The sequence below is a fragment of the Nyctibius grandis genome, chromosome 27, assembly GCF_013368605.1.
Source record: "Nyctibius grandis isolate bNycGra1 chromosome 27, bNycGra1.pri, whole genome shotgun sequence".
In the NCBI taxonomy this organism is placed as follows: domain Eukaryota; kingdom Metazoa; phylum Chordata; class Aves; order Nyctibiiformes; family Nyctibiidae; genus Nyctibius; species Nyctibius grandis.
The window spans coordinates 3,096,026-3,108,272 of NC_090684.1; the positions used below are offsets into that span (position 1 = coordinate 3,096,026).

The 12,247-nt window shown below is 47.4% G+C and overlaps 2 protein-coding genes across 2 annotated transcripts; both read left to right on the plus strand.

Annotated features, from left to right (window-relative positions):
- Positions 1-3,543: 3,543 nt before the first annotated feature.
- On the plus strand, positions 3,544-8,247 carry LOC137674106 (acidic mammalian chitinase-like). The gene is made up of 11 exons (XM_068419271.1): positions 3,544-3,568; positions 4,156-4,185; positions 4,602-4,803; positions 5,179-5,235; positions 5,341-5,506; positions 5,616-5,740; positions 6,310-6,433; positions 6,562-6,747; positions 7,277-7,396; positions 7,494-7,635; positions 7,994-8,247. Exons 1-11 carry the CDS (start codon positions 3,544-3,546, stop codon positions 8,245-8,247), a joined length of 1,431 nt encoding a protein of 476 aa, XP_068275372.1.
- A 557-nt stretch (positions 8,248-8,804) lies between these two features.
- On the plus strand, positions 8,805-11,303 carry CIMAP3 (ciliary microtubule associated protein 3). The gene is made up of 6 exons (XM_068419522.1): positions 8,805-8,829; positions 9,089-9,312; positions 9,634-9,732; positions 10,288-10,421; positions 10,692-10,818; positions 11,235-11,303. The coding sequence occupies exons 1-6, from the start codon at positions 8,805-8,807 to the stop codon at positions 11,301-11,303; spliced, it is 678 nt and encodes a 225-aa protein (XP_068275623.1).
- Positions 11,304-12,247: the final 944 nt, after the last annotated feature.

A 12,247-nucleotide genomic window follows, 5' to 3' on the forward strand; every position in this document is an offset into this window, starting at 1 on the left:
TGCTATTACAGCAAAAAATCCCTCTGATATAATTGCATTGAATGATTAAATAAAGTGTTCTGCAAAAGCAACGATCCTCACTGTTTCAACTCATCTTGCTATTAATACTTTGATGCTCCCTGATTCTCTCATGATACTCACACTTGTGCTCAGGGAAGGGCCTGAATGCACAAGCTGGGCTTCATTTCAGCATGGCATTTTCCAGGGGTTTCTTGCTGCCCTACCTTGACAGCCAGGCCCAGGCAAAATGACAGAGAGCAGAAAATGGGGCAGATCGGGCTGTGCCACAAGGGAGATCTCACAAGGGTCCTGACAGCACACCCTACAGACTGCTTCCCCAGAGACCTCTCCCCTGCTGACTTACAGTGTGAAAACAGCAGCTCCCTGAAATAGGAGCCAGCACAGCACCATCCACAAGGATGTTATCAAACCTCTTTATTTTAAACAGCCATAAATGGGCATTTTCCTGGGCTTTCTTGCTGTGCCAGTGGGGCACTCAGCAAGAGGGAAAAAAAAAGCAAAAGGAAGGGACAGGGCAGATCAGGCTGTGCCACGAGAGAGCACACAGAGAAGGGTCAGGGTGGCACAACCAGGACACTGGCTCCCACAGAGCAAGGCCTGTGCATTTGGCCAGGAAAAAGCATTCTGCTCCTCAAAAAGCTGCCTTCCACAGGGAGCAGTCTTCAAAGCTCCCACAGCCCTGGTGCTCTGGCCATCGGTTACTCCCTGCTGCAGGAATGGTTCAGCTGAGCACGTACCGATTCACAGGCAGACTCCTGATGAGTCCTAGAGCTCCAAAAGTCCTCTCCATGGTCTGAGCAGCAAGGGACCCTCATGCCCCATTGCAGCAGCCTAAGGGCTGAATTGCAAAACTGTTCTTCCTCCTCTCCCAACAAAGGTTCATTTCAAAAGCCTCTGCTTAGAGAAGAGAAATGAGTGGGAGTGATCTCCTCTGCTGCTCAGGCGCTTCTGCCCTTCCCCTGATGCAAATGTTGTCATAAAAAAGTCAGCAAGAGCATTCTGCTTTTAAAGGACAGGGAATCAGCCTCAGATACTCCCTGGAAAAGAAATCACAGAGCAAGAAAGGCTTTGTGATAGCAGCAAGAGCAGCCCAGTGTTTCTGACCAGACCACAAGTAAGAAAAGCAAGTTTCAAAGAACCAGAGCCACTGCTGTGCAAGAATTCGTAGACTGTTGGCAGATTTTGTCCTCACCTTCATTGGTCATAAATCTTTTTTACAGAAACAGACGCTGCGAAGCGGAGAGAGAGCTGGAAAGGGTTTTTACGTGCTTGTGGCTGTACTAGACCGGCACACACAGACCAATCGCAGAGTGTAGGGGAGCCACAGAGCTCCACACACACAGCCTAGCAGCAGGTAAATCCCTGTCCTAAGCCTGGGGCCTGAGGACTCATATGAGCTCTGGCAACACAGGCTATACATGTGTACGTATATGCAGACGTATCTGAGATAAATTCCCTTAGGAAAATTCCCAAGGAATTTCCAAGAACACCACTCCACACTAAGAAAAAACATACTGGCAACAGATTGTCTCCATGGCGGTAGTCAGTTGTCCGCCTGCAGTGAGGAACATCAGATCAGCAGCCCAAAACAGGCAGAGCTCTCCCCAGGATTTTACTGGCAAAATCACACAGCTTCTCACATTAAAAAAAAAAAAAACCAAACAGAACGCATTTAAGCCAGCTCAACAGCATCTTTGCAGCCTGGCTTCACATGGAAATCCAAATTTCATATACATACACCCAGCCAAGGACTCATCTACCTAATACACGTCTCCGCATCGTTAACACGCACCTTGGCTCTTGTAACGCTCCCATCAGCACGCCTGTACCGGCTGCCAGCTCCAATCTCCCTGTACCAGGAGCCCCATACCCGTACCTCTGCAGCCAGATAAGGGTTAGGATAGGGCTCTCCAAAACACACAGCGCCATTGCATTGACCTTTACTTTTCTCCCCACTTTAGCCTTCCACAGTGACCCACCTAATCGCCAGGGCAGGGAGAACAAATCGGCCTCTCTAAAGCAGTGGCTTGTGTACACCAAGGTTAGCAAGGCCGGGATGGCCAAGGTCTTTGGGGAAACCAGCAGGTTTTAGAGAGAGAGTCAGTTGTCAGACAGATCTCGCAGGAGATGGGTGCAAGGCTGTGCAAGCGCCATGCCTGACTCTGACAAACCTCCTTCATCATCCACCACGTTTCATCCACTCCATACACATAATCTAGAAGGCTGATGAACTTTAACAGCAGGTCAACGGCTTCAGTGCCAAGATGTGATATGGGCAACTTTGAGGGCATTTTCCAGGCACTTATTCAACCAAGTCTCAGTGACCTACTGGAAATTCACCTTCACATCATCTTAACAGGAATTGAGCAACATATCAGTGCAGAGCAACTGGTCATGTGCACACTGTGTCCTTTTCTACCACTTGCAAAAGCCCTGGCAGGGCCTAGTGTGCAGACAGAATCTTATGAGTTAAAAATGCCATTTTCAGCATCTCTAACTGCCTTTTATAATATCCCATTGAGATATGCTTAGAAGAAAGACATTGCATCCTGCAAGCACTAAAATGAGGCATTTGAGCTAAAACAGATACATTGTTTTTTAAAAAAAGCCTTTCACAACAATGACTGCTGACAAGGTCATACAGAATAAAAAACCTTCAGGTAATTTCTCCCTATGGAGCTTCACAGAAAGCTAAGGCAAGACGTGAACGCTGGGCAACACAGAGGTCTCTCAGTTCAGGAAACAGCTGACAAAGAAGAGGAGGGAATAAGTGTGGGAAGAAATGCCACCTGCATGATGCTCTGTCCCTGGTGTCCCTCTCGTAGAGCTTGACCTCCAAGAAATAGTGCTTCTCCCTGAAGAAAATTATTTTAATAAGTGGGAGAATGACCTGGCAGAAGCTGTCTTGGTTTCCTTTACTGACGGGACACCAGGAAGCCCTCTCTGCTTCCCTGAAGTGACACCACCTCAGATGGTGTGGGCAAGACAGCTCAGATCACAAAGCCTCCTGGGTCCCGACACACAGTTTGCCTACAGCAAGTGAGCCCAGTTCCTGGGTCCCCCAAAAAGCCCATTGCTCTGAGCCTAAGCCCTCCTCAGTCCTGCCTCGCTGACAGCCCCTGCCAAGGAGACAAAACCCTTGTCAACCACCTTTGCTTTGGCAGAGCCTACCACCTCCGGGCAGACACAATGACAGCGCAAGGTGAACACTTCAGCCACCTACCACTGTGTAATCACCAGTGTTGACACAAAGCCTGTTGCTGTAAGCAAAATTTCTAAGGAGAAAGGCCATCTAATCTGTTCTTCAATTATTCTTGCAGCACTACGAGATGGCACAGCCTGATAATAGCGGTGGCTGCAGCTGAAGTGTTAAGGCCCATTGTACTGGTATCAGTTTTTGTGATACTGAACTTTACCAAGTTTTGTAATGTTTGTGCATCTTTGTTGATATAAGACTGGTATGAAATAAGAGAAGCTTATATAAGCAAGAAGCAGGCTGCATGCAATGCCTCCAATGCAAAGATGGCCAAGCTCATTTTGCTTACCGGTAAGTCCAGCTTTGTAACTTCATCCTCTTCCTTTATGATGAATATTTGTGGATGTGTCGCTATACTGGGTGGTTATACAAGAGGGTTTTTTTGAGTTAAAGACGTTTCACTCTCCTGTCAAAAGAAAAGATATAGTAATTATGTTCAGGGGGCATAGTTATATTTTTCAGTACTACTCGCGGATATTTTATGCTTTAAAAATGAATAAATTCATTGCTAATTGAAATTAAAAAGTGCTTTTTGATCACAAAGTGCACCAAAAAAAATCAAAATACTGCACTGTGAATTCAGTTTCTTTTCTATATTTCTACATGAACTCATTCGACAAATTGTACCCTCTTCCATATGAACACTCGACTGACCTATGCTTGAGAAACCAGATTCTTGTGTGTTTTTTCAAGAAAAAACAATTTCAAGCAAATTCAGATTAGGCTTTTGACGAAACATGATTTATTTGTATCAGTCTCCACTTCCCTCAGAATGAACAGTGACCTGGGGTACAGGTTATATTGGGTTCAGTCTAGTCCTGCATGACAGCTCTGTATTGCTCAGCTCAAAGACTAATCCCACACTTTTCTCTTTGAAGGTCTGGTCCTCCTGCTGAACGCCCAGATAGGTATGTGCTTTCTACCCAAAAAACAACTCTACCAAACCCTTCCCAGTTTTGGCACATGCAGGCAACTGGAACAGACTCACTAGCTAATACTTTTACTAGCCACCGAGGAGGAAGGAGAGGCAGGCACACAGTGATGGTGACTCTGAAGACAAAAGCTTCATGAAGCATGGCATGCTCAACCTAAAATGCAAACATGTTGCTTTCGTTCGTGCAAGCTTCCTCATAGCAGCCCCTTCTTGCTCAGCTTGAACAAAGCATGAGCACAGCCACTAGCTTGGTCTTTGCAGAAGCTTTCAAAGGCAGGTCAAACAGATTGTCTCACTTCTGATCAGATCTAGTTATGATACTCTGCCTGAAGTTACTCGTATCTCTTCAGTGCAATCCAACTCTACCCCACCTCCTCTGTTTCTCTGCAGGCACTGCCTATGTGCTGACATGTTACTTCACCAACTGGGCCCAGTATAGGCCTGGCGTGGGAAAATACATGCCTGACAACATCGACCCATGCCTGTGCACTCACCTGCTATACGCCTTTGCTGGGATGGCCAACAACGAGATCACAACTATCGAATGGAACGACGAGACCCTTTACAAATCCTTCAACGGCCTGAAGAACCAGTACGTACCGAGAGCAAAGGGCATCACTTGTTCTCCCTCTCAGGGCCTGCCCCGTTCCTCAGCATCTCTTCTCTGCACAATGGCAGCCACTCCACAGTCAAGGGATGCCAAGAAGAAGAGGCAGATAGTGACAGGGAGGGAAAGGGAGGGCTGGCTGCCAGCACTGATCCTCCGGGGTCACAGTGACTCAGTGCACTGCTGACTTGCTCTTTGAGTTTTACACCAAAAGTTCACGGCCTACCAAGGCAGCTACACCAGACATTTTCAAGAGAAGCAAGAGCACTGTGCTTTATTTTGGGCTGTTGTATAATGTTAGAAATTGGGAGACTAAACCATGCCTTGAAGTGAAACATGCTCCTGTCCCTCCCTTTGCAGGAATAAAAATCTGAAGACTCTGCTCTCTGTCGGAGGATGGAATTTCGGGACCGACAAGTAAGTTTATACCATCTCCTTCCCATAACAGCACTCTGGAAAGGGAGGGAGAGGGAGAAAGAGGCACCAACCAAACCCCATCTCTGTCCTGCTCTGCTTCCCTAGGTTCTCCACAATGGTTTCCACACCTCAGAACCGCCAGACCTTCATCAACTCAGTCATCAAATTCCTGCGCCGGTATCAATTTGATGGGCTAGACATTGACTGGGAATACCCTGGGTCCAGGGGCAGCCCGTCCCAGGACAAGGCTCTCTTTACCGTCCTGATTAAGGTAGGCTGAAACAAAAGGCTGTGGTCGAGCCCCCTGCTCTGCACAGCTCTGGCTGCGAAGCCTGAGCCCAGAGAGTCCACACTGAGAGCTGTTTCTTGGCATCCCTCAGGAAATGCTGGCAGCCTTTGAGCAGGAAGCCAAACAGGTCAACAAGCCCCGTCTCTTGATCACCGCTGCTGTTTCTGCAGGAGTTTCCACCATTCAGACTGGCTACCAGATTGCTGAGCTTGGAAAGTGAGTAGCAAACACGCGTTCCTGTGTGATATGGTCTAGGTAATCCTGCCCTGGCAGGGGGATTGGACTAGATGATCTTTCGAGGTCCCTTCCAATCCCTAACATTCTGTGATTCTGTGTAATTTCTGTGACAAGTGGTTTTCTTTCAAGCAGTTAAGGGAAACTGCACCATTATCTGGCAGAAACCAGCTTCTGCATGTGGGGTCCCTACTCTTTTGCATAAGGCAAGAACTCTGTGAGTGGTGGTTGTTTGGTGGGGAAGGGGACATCTCAGGAAGGTGAGCATAACAACAGGCTGGCTCCAGCCACTCAATGCCATCAGGGAGCATCTCTCAGTTCCCAGAATACCAGCACAACTCCCACTCTGCCTTGACCTCTGCCTCCCTCTGGAGGAGAGAATTACCTTTAGCACTTACAAGGCCAGCTCCGAAAAGATCTTGAGGAACCCAGACATGCAGACAGTGGGGACATGGCAGGGATGTGGTGGGATAAATGGCCAGCTAAAAGAAACAATCAAGTCTGGGTGACTGAACAGACCAGGAGATAGATGTGTGCAATGTTCTCCACAGGTACATGGACTACTTCCACGTGATGACCTATGACTTCCACGGCTCCTGGGATGGACGCACAGGGGAGAACAGCCCTCTGTACAAAGGCCCATCTGACACTGGTGACAACATCTACTTCAATGTCGTAAGTACATTTTGTGAGACTGTGTCACAAATCTCAGGTCTGTGATCACAGCAGTGAGGAGAAGTTTAGAAGTTCATATCCCGCCTACAAATCCTGTCAAAGACTTGAACAGTGATGTTTTCTTATAGGATTACGCTATGAATTATTGGAAGAGCAATGGTGCCCCAGCTGAGAAACTAGTTGTTGGATTCGCAACCTATGGAAATACTTTCACACTGCAAAACCCATCTACCAATGGTCTTGATGCACCAGCATCAGGGCCTGGTCCGGCTGGACCTTATACACAGGAGGCTGGGTCACTGGCTTACTTTGAGGTATGTGTGTATTCTAATCACATTTATTTTTCAAATCATTCTAGGGAAGGCACCCATGGAGCTTTCTGAATGGCTACCTCAGACACAAAAATGTCCAGAGGATTGCAGAAGAAAAACAAATTAAAATAGTAGAGAAAATCTACGCCTGAAAACAAATGTCTTATTCAAAACCTGAATATCGCTTCACAGTTTAGCAGCAAGAGTTGGTAGAGATGAATAGGCCTTTCTGAAATATAAAGATGATTGCTCCAGGGCAATAAGAGAAATTACTAGTATTATTTCTAGTGTCCATAAGGCAAGGAGTAGGAAGGGGATGTTATACTCGATATTTTCCCAGTAGTATCTAATGTGTCCAAGTAAGCCATAGAACTTTTTAAGCTCATTTCACAAAAGCTAAGAAAGTTACTTATTCTCAGATATGATAAATGACAGAAAACTAGAGAATAAAGGCAAGGTAATGGCAGGGCTTGGACTTCTCCATTTTTGTATGATATACAATGAAATTCCAACACTTGGCCCTTCTCCCTAGATCTGCACTCTCTTGAATTCTGGAGCCACCCAGGTTTGGGATGCCCCCCAGGACGTGCCCTATGCCTACAAGGGCAGTGAATGGGTTGGCTATGACAACATCAAGAGCTTCAACATCAAGGTATGGTGGGATGTGGCCGTCCTAATAACAAGGCAGGAGGCCTTCTGCAGGAGCAGGTCCCAGGACTAACTGGGATTTCTCCCCTGGCACTGAACAGGTTGACTGGCTGAAGAAGAACAACTTTGGAGGTGCTATGGTTTGGACCATTGATATGGATGACTACACTGGCACTTTCTGCAAGGAGGGCAAATACCCCCTGATCACCACCCTGAAGAACGGTCTTGGTCTGAAAAATGACAGTGAGTAGCTCAAGTAGCGTGTGCTTCTTGAAGGTGACTCCCTAGCTCACTGCTGACGCAGGGCTTCAGAGACCCACGAACCTTTATCTCTGGAGCCTTGGTGGATAAAGGCTTTCTGAGGAAGCCACAACTAGAGATTGCCCTGGAAAGATGCCTTCACTCTACATCCCCTGGGATGAAAGAGGAACATTATAACTTGGACCTGGGTCCAGATGTTTCAAAGGCCTGGCATGAGCCAGGCCAGACTTTGGGGGAACACACTTTAATAGCTGACCCCACCACTAAAGGGCCTGTGGAGGGAGGGGAGGGCTGAGAGACTGTCAACACAAAAATAATCCCTTTCCTGCTTTTATTTCAGACTGTGTGCCGTCAGCTCACCCCAGTCTTCCCAGTACTACAGTCACTGAGGCTCCCTGTACTACACATGGAACTGAGAGCTCAAACAGTGGCTCTGGTGTTAGCAACTTCTGTGCTGGCAAAGCCAGCGGCCTCTATGCAGATCCAACCAACAAGAGCTCCTTCTACAACTGCGTTAATGGTGAAACCTTTCAGGAGAGCTGCCAGAGCGGCCTTGTCTTTGATACCAGCTGCTCCTGCTGCAACTGGCCATGAAGATACCAATGCTATTACAGCAAAAAGATCCCTCTGATATAATTGCATCAAATGATTAAATAAAGTGTTCTGCAAAAGCAACGATCCTCACTGTTTCAACTCATCTCACTCAATACTTTGATGCTCCCTGATTCTCTCATGATACTCACACTTGTGCTCAGGGAAGGGCCTGAATGCACAAGCTGGGCTTCATTTCGGTGTGGCATTTTCCAGGGGTTTCTTGCTGCCCTACCTTGACAGCCAGGCCCAGGCAAAATGACAGAGAGCAGAAAACGGGGCAGATCAGGCTGTGCCACAAGGGAGATCTCACAAGGGTCCTGACAGCACACCCTACAGACTGCTTCCCCAGAGACCTCTCCCCTGCTGACTTACAGTGTGAAAACAGCAGCTCCCCGAAAGAGGAGCCAGCCCAGCACAATCCAGAGGGACATTATTAAACCTCCTCTTTTCCCTGCACCCTTCAGGTGCTGACATCACCAGCATTCCCTCCAGCACCCCTTGTGCCCGTGTCTATAGCAACGGGAGTACACACACATCCGGAGGGCTGGCAGGGCAGCATGGCCGCAGAGTGTGAGCAGAGAGGTGAGCAGTGCAAGGTGCATGCACCCAGGGGGGCTGTGGGCATGAGGGCTTTCCTTCTCACGCAGCTCCCTGGTGGCATCAGGCTTCCCCAGCAACCGTCCCCACAACAGGGCTGCTAGGTTACTCTTTGCTCAGGCTGGGGAAAAAGAAGCCTTTGTAGCAGGAGGGAACAGGCATCTGAAGGGCAGACCCCTCAGAAATATCCAGGGCCAGGGGAAATTCCCATCTGGGAGATAATGGGATAGTTGGTCTCAGGCAGAGAGCAGCAGACACTTAAGAAGGAAGAAAAGCAGCAAGCGGTCATCTCCACTGTTGATATTTCTCTCTCCTGATGTCACAGATGTGCAGAAGCAGATCTCATTTGGGTCACGTCAAGAGCGGAATATATTCCCTTTCCACCACGCCCCAGACAGGTTGGGAATCCAGCTAATAGCTATCAGGGGAGACCCTTCGCTTGGGCCAGGCTGTTACCTGAGTCAAGAGGTAAGTTGTTCACTTTTCATGCTTTTCCTTCACAGTACAGGAGCAGTAGGACCATGGCCAGCCAGACACGGAGTCCCCCACACCTGCTCTGCAAACCCATTGTACAAGGTCTCCACATAGAGCTAGAAAAAGAAATTTCCCTCCCCTTCCATACATACCAGTCCTCAAAGCTCCAGCTGCCCTAGCACTCCTCATTAGAGAGAAACTAGAGGAATTAATAGAAATAACGTAATGTCTGCTGCTCACGTACTTCTGCCCTTCCCCCATGCAAATGCTGTCTTAAAAAAATGTCAGTAAGATACTTCTGCTTTTGAATCACAGAGAAGCAGCCTTATCTACTCTCAGGAAAACAAACCACTGAGCACGAAAGGCTATGTGATAGGAGCAAGAACAGCCCGGCGTTTCAGACCAGAGCCACAGGTAAGAAAAGCACACTTCAAAGTGGCAGAGCTGCAGCTTTGCAAGAATTTGTAGCCTATTCCCAACATAGACTATCAATCAGTTTCCATCACATCTGCTGGCGCTGCCTCCAACATAATATATACAGTAGCTACAGATCTTCTTAAACATAGCCTAGTGGGAGGTGTTGAGCCTAGAGACTGATGACTGATCATATGAGCTCTGACAACATCGACACATGCATTTGTATATACCCATTCCTTTGTGTCACACACTCATGTAAATGTACACATTGAGGCAAAATCAGGGAGGGAGCTCAGCTATACTACCTGAACAAACACACTATGTTTTCTGGCCCAGCTTCTCTAGAATAACAATATATTAGGAGAGACATCACAGGACACATTGGGTAAGGAGTAGAGTGCATAGCTGACTCATTCTGATTTTTTTTACACTATCAGAGTAGCCAAAGCATGCACTGAAGAGCAGGTCTGTAATGCCCAGCTGACTGCTGATCAGAGCATGTAGGAATGGTTTGCAGAACAAAATCTTCTGTATAGAAACTTTCTCTTGCAGACTGAGACTCCTGGCCCAGGAACGCACCAGTCATTATGGAAGAATGAGAGAAAATGCCAGCCTGCCTATGCTCCATTTTCCATTAAGACACCACGATTTCCAGATAAGCCTTCAGATAAAGAATTTTTCCCTGGGTAATGTAACTCATTTTCTTACACTTTTAATAACAAGCAGGAGTACTACCAGAGAGAAATACTAAGACACAAACGGGAGATAGCTAAGTTCTCAGTAATGCTTTTTTGTTTTCAAAAAGCTCCCCTGCTTTAGTCTTTAACTTAGCATGACAACTAGAATACCACAACATGCATTTCTCCCATGGATCGAGGCAGAGCTGGTAAATTCTGGTATTAGAAACATCATACACCAGCTCCAGAAATGAGGTATTTTGTGCCTGTTTTCTTTAGACCTGGGACTTACAAAGTAGACAAGCAATTACACAAAAAAGTCACTTGGCCAATGAAGTTTGGGTCTCCAGACTGGTCTGCAGTGCCGATGCCAGCACAGAGATTCCTAAAAATGGAGGTACAGAAGGTAAGGACAGGGATGAGGGGATGTTATTCCTGGCTTAACGCTCCTGACAAAGGAAATCTGATTATTACTTCAACACATTTGCACTACCTTTTGTCATCTTTTCCTCACTGACCTGCTGGGTACATGGCTGTACTAGCCTGGGGCACAAGATACAAAGTGATTATCTATCATTAAATGCTGGTTTGCAAAAACGGTTACAGTCCTTCAACAAAAACTTCTATTAAGCAATTTGCTCTGGAAGTTTCCATCCACAAAGTGAGAGAACCAGAGCAGAGACTTCCCCATGTATCTGCTGAAAATTAAACCTTCCTGACTTAAAACATGGGTTAAGGTTCTCAACACCATGTCACATCTTCCTGTGCTTTTCTGAAGCAGTTGCCACTGCTAATATCTAACAGATGGTAGTTGTCTTTTAGCTGACTATAGATAAAGAATTCAGAAAACACCGGAACCGACTGGCCTACCTGAGTTTATACTACAGCTGAGGAGCCAGGGCTGCCGCCACACATCCTCCCCTTTCAGCAGACCAGCTCAGGCCTCGCCTCTGCTTCCCACCCACTCGTGGAGACATTCATCTACACTACCCAGCTTCCCCAAATAAAACCATTTTTAAGAAAAAGGGATTTCTTGTCACAAGTTGTGCTTACCTCGTATCGCGACTGGCATCTGCTGCCTCTGCGGGTGTTTGGGTGCCGCCGGGGCCCACGCACAGCACCCGTGGGCCTGGCTTCCCTCAGCCCAGGTGGGGCTGGTGGCCATTTTCTCGAACACCTCACCACTCTCCCCAGCATGGCTTCCCTCACCACAGGGGGCTTTTCTCCCCAAAATTCAGCCCTCCCTGGCACCGGAGAGTAGCCAAATTAACACAGCTAGAGGGTGGCTCGGCTGCTCAGCACTGGGAGCTAACTCCACCATCTTCTCCTTAGCGACCACCTGCCTTCCCCAGCCTCCTCACCACCATCCCCTCATCTCCAAGATGCTCCAGGCCGAGCCCAGGGGTTCACCCACAGCCTGAGGAGAGCTGAGAAACGTGGGGGCATACGTGGCACAGCCCTGCACTGCCTTCAGGTATATTCAGAGAGAGTATAATCGCTTTGTGCACAGCCAGCAACTATATTAAAGTAGCACACAGCAAACATCCTAGGGAAAGAGGCTGTGCTGGGACAGGTTAGAGCAGACGGCCTGCAAGATACAGATTTGCATTACTAGCTTTTTCTCTACTAACATGAAGAAGATATTCTCAAGCAAGGAGCAAGCAACATGCTGCTAATTAAGAACCTGGCCACAAGAATAAATTTAGTCTGAAACAGAAAGGTGCTGGTATTCACCATCAGTTGTTTCTGTAATGTACAGCTCAGACCCTAGGGATTTCTATAAATGTTTACAAACCTTCACACACAGACTTAATCTGCCTGATCACAAGCTTGAT

What these genes read in the sequence shown, in the direction of transcription:
- CIMAP3 (XM_068419522.1), top strand. Translation starts at nt 8,805, where the DNA reads ATGGCCGCAGAGTGTGAGCAGAGAG. An exon ending in GTTTCAGACCAGAGCCACAG is followed by an intron (nt 9,733 to 10,287) that starts GTAAGAAAAGCA and finishes TTTCTCTTGCAG; the next exon opens with ACTGAGACTCCTGGCCCAGG. An exon ending in GATAAAGAATTTTTCCCTGG is followed by an intron (nt 10,422 to 10,691) that starts GTAATGTAACTC and finishes TGTTTTCTTTAG; the next exon opens with ACCTGGGACTTACAAAGTAG.
- LOC137674106 (XM_068419271.1), top strand. Translation starts at nt 3,544, where the DNA reads ATGGCCAAGCTCATTTTGCTTACCG. An exon ending in CAAGCTCATTTTGCTTACCG is followed by an intron (nt 3,569 to 4,155) that starts GTAAGTCCAGCT and finishes TTCTCTTTGAAG; the next exon opens with GTCTGGTCCTCCTGCTGAAC. An exon ending in TCTTGGTCTGAAAAATGACA is followed by an intron (nt 7,636 to 7,993) that starts GTGAGTAGCTCA and finishes CTTTTATTTCAG; the next exon opens with ACTGTGTGCCGTCAGCTCAC.